Source organism: Helianthus annuus, chromosome 1 (assembly GCF_002127325.2).
Source record: "Helianthus annuus cultivar XRQ/B chromosome 1, HanXRQr2.0-SUNRISE, whole genome shotgun sequence".
Lineage (NCBI taxonomy): Eukaryota > Viridiplantae > Streptophyta > Magnoliopsida > Asterales > Asteraceae > Helianthus > Helianthus annuus.
Genome location: NC_035433.2, coordinates 51757753 through 51766193, shown reverse-complemented (window position 1 = coordinate 51766193; position 8441 = coordinate 51757753). Strand labels below are relative to the sequence as shown.

At 44.3% G+C, this 8441-nt stretch overlaps 1 protein-coding gene across 1 annotated transcript; it reads left to right on the top strand.

The window, feature by feature from the left end:
• On the top strand, positions 1–1539 carry LOC110890766 (proline-rich protein 36-like). Its single transcript, XM_022138424.1, has one exon. It carries the CDS (start codon positions 1–3, stop codon positions 1537–1539), a length of 1539 nt encoding a protein of 512 aa, XP_021994116.1.
• The last annotated feature ends 6902 nt before the right edge of the window (positions 1540–8441 follow it).

Sequence of the window (8441 nt, the reverse complement as noted above, 5' to 3'; positions counted from 1 at the left end):
ATGGCTTCCTCTTCAGATACTGGAGTGTCGGACACTTTGGATCCTTTAGCGATTGTGTCGGACGATGAGATTATGTCAGAGAGTGAGGTGTACACGTCAGACACCACCAGCACGGATGAGGACGATTTTCAGCCGTTTGCTCTTCCCGACTTTGGAGATGACGTTCCTATTGCTGATGGCCCTACCGGTGGGGACCTACCTTTTCCTCAGGTCCCTGCTCCTTTACCGTTTGCCACAGTTCCTCTCGAGGATCTGCCTCACGATGAGCTTCCTGACGATGACATCGACTTGGTCCTAGAGGGTCCCCCGGAGGGAGACCAGGATGGTGTGGCCCTCATGGACGCCGATGTTCCTCTGGCTGACGATCCCGTTGTTCCTTTGGCTGGAGTTCCTGCTGTTATGCCCATTGCTGATCCTGTCATTCCTGTCGAGGCTCCCATTGAGGAGGCTCCTTTTGATCTGTTTGGTGCTCACTCCTTCGAGTCAGTAGCGTCCGCTTCACTACACGCCCAGAGCGTACAGCTCCATTCCTCTGATTCCGACTCAGACATGGCGATGTCTGTTGCACCTCACGACGATGACCCAGAGCCTGCTGTGGCCCTTGAGCCAGTTGACGCTCCTGACCCCGCATTGGAGCATGACCCTATTCATGCCGATGCACCTGCGATTGCCCCTTTGGCTGATGATATACCTGTCGATGATCACCCTATTGTTGCTCCACTATTGGAGGATGAGCATGCCATTGATGCTCAGGTTGATGCCCCTCACATTGCTGATATACCCGCTGAGCCTGTTGTTGTCGCACCTCTTCCTGACCCTGTTCCTTTGGAGCCCGACCATGCACTCTTCGCGACTCATGTTGACCCCCGTTATGCGCACACCCGGAATGGGTGGATTGATGATGATGATGAGTACCCGCCTTTTGTGGTACTAGTTACACCCGTTCCAGCCCCTGTGTCAGTTCCTCCTGAGGCTCCTATGCATCCCGTTCATACTACCGGTGTTCACCACACCGACTTACCTGTTATGTTCCGTCAGATTACTCCGCCATCGCGCCCGCGAGAGGGTTCCTCAACTCACCCCTTCGGTCATGTGCCGACATCTGTCCCGGTCATACCACAGTTTTCTTCTGTTATTCCCCCTGTTCCACCGTTTACTGTGCCACCTTTTACTCCAGCTAGTGAGCCTTTTCTTTGGACATCACTACCCATCATGCCACCATCCGATCCCTATCATCCTTTTCATATGGGATATTCTGTTGAGGACATTCTCATGTCATTCGTAGTCCAGCAGGAGGCACTTACGCGACGCGTGCAGGAGCTCGAGAGAGCACAGCGACCCCCTTGCCAGTGCCCTCCTCATCCTGCGATATCGCATCCCCCTCGACCGTTATCACCAGACTCTGCTGCACGGTTTTGGACTCAGGAGCAGCAGATTGCTTTTTTGTTGCGTTCTCACCGAGCCATGGAGGAGGATTGGCTCCACATGCGCCGTTTGTTCTATTCTCATTTTCCCCATCCTCCACCGCCATCAGCGTAGGGCTATTTTGTACAGCACGGGTGGACTTTTGTTGAGAAGACGGCGATTGCTCAGACTGCACAGCTTTTTGGAGACTGCATATTGATCCTGACTTTTGTTGTTATGTATATGGGATGTATTGACACTGATTTGATATTTTTGGACTAGGGTGTTGTAGCCCTTAGTCGTTGATGTTGTATGTTATAGTTATGTACTTGTAAACTTTACTCCGTGGTCTCGATTTATGGCAATGCAATCACAGTATTCTCATCACTTGTGATGTTTGATTGATTATTTATGTTCTATAACATGAGATGTTATGTGGTTGATTTATTTATAACATGGGATGTTGTGTGATTGATTTATTTATAACATGGGATGTTGTGTGATTGATTTGTTTATAACATGGGATGTTGTGTGTTTGGTTTATTTTAACATGAGATGTTATGTATTATTACTGTCACTATATACGTACACATTACTATTATGACCTGACCAACGTGAACACATCTTTTAGAAGATGTCATCGAGACGTCAAACACGCATGCCTACCAATGAGGCAGAACTTCAGCAGGTCATCGCGGCCGCCATTGCGCAATACGCCGCCTCCCAAGGAGGAGCTAGCGGAAGTAATTCTGGCAATACCGGTAACAACAATCCGCCTCTTGGTAATACTAAGTCATTAAGGCATACCATGATACATTGGATATCTATAGCAAGTTTGTTAATACCATTCATATATTGTAACGTATGTGCAGGGTGCACCTACAAGCAGTTCCTAGACTGCAAACCTGTAAACTTTGATGGCACCGGAGGTGCTGTTGCTTTTGTTCGTTGGGCCGAGAAGACAGAGTCAGTTCTCTGCATGAGCAAATGCGCTCCAGACCAGCAAGTTACTTACATCTCTGGGCTATTCGTGGACGGAGCCCTGTCATGGTGGAATTTACAAGTCCAAACACTTGGTGAAGCCGCTGCCTACGCAATGACATGGAACGAGCTGAAAGAGCTCATGCGTCGAAAGTATTGCTCTCGTGCAGAAATTCAAAAGTTGGAAACTGAATTTTGGCACCTGAAGATGGAAGGTCCGAAAATCACAGAGTATGTTCAAAGGTTTCACGACCTGTCACATGTGGTACCTTATATGGTCACACCAGAATTCAAGCGGATTGAGCGCTTCATTTGGGGTTTAGTTCCTCAATTGATAAGTATGGTGACTTCTTCAAAGCCGGCAACAATCACTGAGGCGATTGATCTGAGCGTGGCTCTCACGGAGGAGGTTATCCGCCTAAACAAGTTTTCTGATGATGAGCCAAAGAAGAAAGAGACTCACGTCGAGTCATCCGAGGGTAACAAACGAAAGTTCTCGAACTTCAAACAAGGCACTAGTGGGGTTGTTAAGAAAGGAGAGTCAATCACGCCAGCTCAAGCTACAGCCGGTGGTGGAAGGAAAGGAAAGGGGTATATTGGTACCCATCCCAAGTGCAACACCTGCCAGCGTCACCACTCAGGCCGGTGTGGTTTAAAAGTATGTGAAGCTTATGGAAAGACTGGTCACTCGAAGGATTCTTGTTGGGCTATTGCTGGCCGGGGAGGCCAAGTGGGATATGGGAATAGAAACAATAACCGGGGTGGAAATGGAAATCGCCCACAAGGAAACAATGGAGGAAATGGGAATCGTGGCAACAACGCAAATCAAATTGGTACTGGAAATGTAAACCGAAACAATAACAATCAAGCTGGGAATGGTGGAGGAAACGGGCAAAGGCCAGGATGCTTTAACTGTGGTGATATTGGGCATTATAAGCGAAACTGCCCAGAATTGAATCAAGCGCGTGGAAGGGTTTTCAATATCGAAGCAAGGGAAGCGCGCCAGGATCCCAATGTCGTTACTGGTACGTTCCCTGTAAACAAACGCTATGCATCCGTTTTATTTGATACTGGTGCCGATTATAGCTTCGTATCGTTAGAGTTTAAGAATATGCTTGGGCTAACCGCTAGTAAGTTAGATATTCCCTACTCAATCGAATTGGCTAATGGAAAGTTGGTAGAAGCCAATGAAGTTGTCAGAGGTTGTGTAATCGAATTGGAAGAGCATGAGTTTTCTTTGGATCTACTACCAGTCCAGCTGGGAAGCTTCGACGTGGTAGTAGGGATGGACTGGTTATCAAGCAACAAGGCAGAAATTGTTTGTCACGAAAAGGTCGTTCGCATCCCAACCGAAGATGGTGAAACAATTGTGGTTCATGGAGAGAAGCGTGATACGCCTTTGAGAATTATCAGCTGCCTGAAAGCGCGAAAGTGTTTACAAAAGGTATGTGCTGCCTTCCTGGCACACATTGTAGATAAGAAAGTTGCTGAACCAAAAATCGAAGACATCCCTGTCGTGAGGGAATATCCGGAAGTCTTCCCAGAGGACTTGCCAGGATTGCCACCCCAGAGGCAAGTGGAGTTCCGTATTGACTTAGTTCCAGGCGCCGCACCTGTAGCTAGGGCACCTTATAGACTTGCACCGTCAGAGATGCAGGAATTGTCGACACAACTTCAAGAGTTGTTAGACAAGGGATTCATCAGACCAAGCTTCTCACCTTGGGGAGCTCCGGTCCTATTTGTCAAGAAGAAGGACGGTAGTTTTCGTATGTTTATCGACTACCGGGAGTTGAATAAGCTGACAATTAAGAATAGATACCCTTTGCCAAGAATCGATGATCTATTCGATCAGCTCCAAGGTTCAAGCTTTTACTCGAAGATCGATCTGCGATCGGGTTACCATCAGTTAAGGATACAAGAGGAGAGTATCCCGAAGACAGCCTTTAGGACTCGTTATGGACACTACGAGTTCCTAGTTATGCCGTTTGGGTTGACAAACGCACCTGCTGTTTTTATGGACCTAATGAATAGAGTTTGCAAGCCATATCTCGATAAGTTCGTGATTGTGTTTATTGATGACATTTTGATTTATTCAAAGACGAAGGCTAAGCACGAACAGCATCTAAGAGCTATTTTGGAGTTGCTGAAAAAGGAACAGTTATATGCCAAATTCTCTAAGTGCGAGTTTTGGCTACGTGAAGTCCAATTTCTTGGACATGTGGTAAATGGAGATGGAATTCATGTGGACCCCACCAAGATCGAAGCGATCAAGAATTGGGAAACCCCAAAGACGCCAACCGAGATTCGTCAGTTCTTAGGTTTGGCTGGCTACTATCGAAGGTTCACTGAGGATTTTTCGAAAATCGCTCAACCGCTAACGCTCCTCACGCAAAAAGATAAGTAGTTTGATTGGGGAATCAAACAGGAAGAAGCGTTCCAGCTATTGAAAGATAAGCTTTATAATGCGCCAATCTTAGCACTACCAGAAGGTACTGACGATTTTGTGGTATACTGTGACGCCTCGCGTCAAGGATTGGGTTACGTGTTGATGCAACGCCAGAAGGTTATAGCTTACGCATCGCGCCAACTGAAAGTACATGAAAAGAACTATACCACGCATGATTTGGAACTAGGCGCAGTGATATTTGCATTAAAGATCTGGAGACACTACCTATATGGTACGAAATGTACAATCTTTACAGATCATAAGAGCCTACAACACATATTCGGCCAGAAGGAGTTGAATATGAGACAAAGGCGATGGGTTGAGTTGTTGAACGACTACGACTGCGAAATTAAGTACCATCCAGGGAAGGCGAATGTGGTCGCCGATGCCCTAAGTCGAAAAGAAAGGATCAAGCCCATAAGGGTTAGGGCTTTGGAGATGATTATCCAAACTGATCTTTCCTTGCGCATTCGTGTCGCGCAGAAAGAAGCTCTTAAGGAAAGAAACATTGAAGAAGAATATCTCCGTGGGATGGAGAAGCAATTAATACCAAACGAGGAAGGAACGTTATGTCTTATGAAAAGGATTTGGGTTCCTCTGTTTGGTGGATTGATAAAAGTTATTTTTTATGAAGCTCACAAATCGCGGTACTCTATCCATCCAGGAGCGGATAAGATGTACCAGGATCTTAAAGATTACTACTGGTGGCCAGGATGAAAGGCGACGTTGCTGTTTATGTGAGCAAATGTTTGACGTGCGCCAAGGTTAAAGCTGAATACTAGAAGCCTTCAGGACTTTTGCAACAACCTGAGATTCCCAAATGGAAATGGGAACAAATTTCAATGGATTTTATTACAAAGTTGCCAAAGACGCCCAGAGGTCATGACACTATTTGGGTAATAGTTGACCGCCTGACCAAGTCCGCGCACTTCCTGCCAATCAAAGAAAAGGACAACACGAGTAAACTTGCGGAAATTTACATGCGAGAGATTGTTGCACGCCATGGAGTGCCTCTCTCGATTATCTCTGATAGAGATGGGAGATTTGTATCAAGGATTTGGCAATCCTTCCAAGAAGCTTTTGGCTCACAATTGAATCTGAGCACTGCGTTTCATCCGCAAACTGATGGGTAGAGTGAAAGAACTATTCAGACTTTGGAGGATATGCCGAGAGCATGTGTAATGGATTTGGGAGGTAGCTGGGATAAGCATTTACCATTGGTCGAATTTTCATACAACAACAGCTACCACACTAGTATTGGAGCCGCGCCATTTGAAGCTCTTTATGGACGCAAATGTCGATCACCCTTATGCTGGGTTGATGCGGGTGATAGACAACTGGTTGGTCCCGAAATCATCCAAGAGATGACGGATAAGATTGCGCAAATTCGAAAACGCATCGAAGCGGCTCACGACAGGCAGAAAGCCTATGCAGATCCAAAGAGGAAACCTTTGGAATTTCAAGTTGGGGATATGGTTTTATTGAAGGTTTCACCCTGGAAGGGTGTGGCACGCTTTGGAAAGCGTGGGAAATTGAATCCACGTCACATTGGCCCCTTCAGAATATTGCAAAGGATTGGGCGTGTGGCCTACAAATTGGACCTACCTGCTGAACTCAATGGTGTTCACAGTACATTCCATGTATCAAATTTGAGGAAGAGTCCAACGCAAGATACAGTGATCATTCCCATTGACGAAATTCATGTTGACAACACGCTCCACTTTACCGAAGAACCGGTTGAGGTCACAGATTGGAAGATCAACAAAACCCGCCGGAGCAGTGTCAAGCTCGTCAAGGTTCGATGGAATGCCAGACACGGTCCAGAATACACCTAGGAGCATGAGGACCGAATGAAAGAAAAGTACCCCCACTTATTTCCCAAGACCCCTGCAAATAGAAGCAGAACTTAAAACTTCGGGACGAAATTTTTCTAACGGGGGGAGAATGTGACAACCCTCACCAAACCAGGTATCCGTACGAACTAATTACTACTTAATTACTGCATAATTACTGTGCTTGCTTGATAATTTTGGATAAACTGCTACTTGAATACTGATACATACACATACTTGCAACATACTTTATTAACTGTCACTCCATTATTTACATACAGAACATTAGTGACAAACATGATGCACAAAAGCACAGTAGCACAATGAACGGATAACCCAGTAAACGTGCTGACATAGCCAGCACCAGTCAGACACTGCCTCTAACGCCTGTATGAGCCGGGAATAGTTTACTACACTAGTAGAGAGTGTAGGGATATGAGGGTTGTAGAACTGCGTCACTAGGTGATATTTATAGTGACCGGATGTGCCTAAAACGTACTTTAAGTACAAAATTCAGCACTTTAAATAAAAATTCAGCATTAAGCTAACTAATAAAGTGCAAAAAGTTGGCAAAATAATACTAGACACTTTACAAAGTGTCGCGAATTCATTGGGTCACTAAAAAAAATAATATTAACGACACTTCAAATACTTATCTAGCACTTTAACGGAGTAATATCCAACCGAACAACCGGACTTAACCCGTGACATAAAAATATTGTCATTAACACTGTTTTTCTTTTTCTGAGCCAGTTAGGGTCCCCGAATACCCTAACACCCCTTATAATTTACTACACACTCTTACACTAAATTTAATCCCTAACTAAACTAATTATAACCTAACCAATTAACGAATTTGAACTAAAACCCACCCCCTATATTCGATTGGGTTTCCCCCTAGGGAACACCCACTTCAAATGTTGTATATTTTATTAGTTTATGTCAAATATCTAGCCAACATTTTAACCTATGGATAATTCTCTAATTTGATTTATAACTAGAACTATAGGTCCTCCACTTCATTCATACATATCACAAAATTTCCTTTCTTTCCTTTTGCCATACTCTCGGCCGAACATATACCCCCACCCAACATCACTTTCAATTTTTATCAAGGCTTTTTTACATACATTCAAGTGTGGAGGATCACACATAAGGAAGCTCGGTGCACTCGGGAACACAAGGACCTCTTCATATCGCTATTAACCGCCTATTTTTCGTCTAGTTTCTTCCCTAGCCTCGAGCTAGTTGTAAGTGTTTCTAATCACCTTCTTGATCTATTTTAAAGTGGTTAATATGAACTTTGTCGGTTAAAAATCCTGAACCTACAAGATTACATACTAAAAGTTTACTAAAATGATAAACATGTTGGATAAAAGCAATGAAATTGTGTAAAACTTGTGAGACTTGTTTTATTGAGATTATTTAGGGTTGTTTGATGCTAGTAGTAGCTCGGATCGTCATCTAACCCGGCTAAGTCGTGTTCATGTAACATGACCTAGAGTATGTTAAAATGTGAAAGTGGTTAAACTTGCAAAAACAATTAGTTCGTGTTCATGTAACATGACCTAGAGTAATTAGTTCATGTAACATGACCTAGAGTATGTTAAAACGTGAAAGTGGTTAAATGAAGAACACTACTACTATTAAACATGAACTTGTGCAAAAACAATTTCTCTTATGAAATAGACTTGTAAACTAGTAGATCTACGGATCTACAAGTGGTATTTTCGAAGAACCAAGTGTCAAATGGAATCATGTTTTTAAACCGGAATCTT

Bases quoted from the DNA above. Each gene is read 5' to 3' on its own strand.
- LOC110890766 (XM_022138424.1), top strand. From the start codon at position 1: ATGGCTTCCTCTTCAGATACTGGAGTGTCGGACACTTTGGATCCTTTA.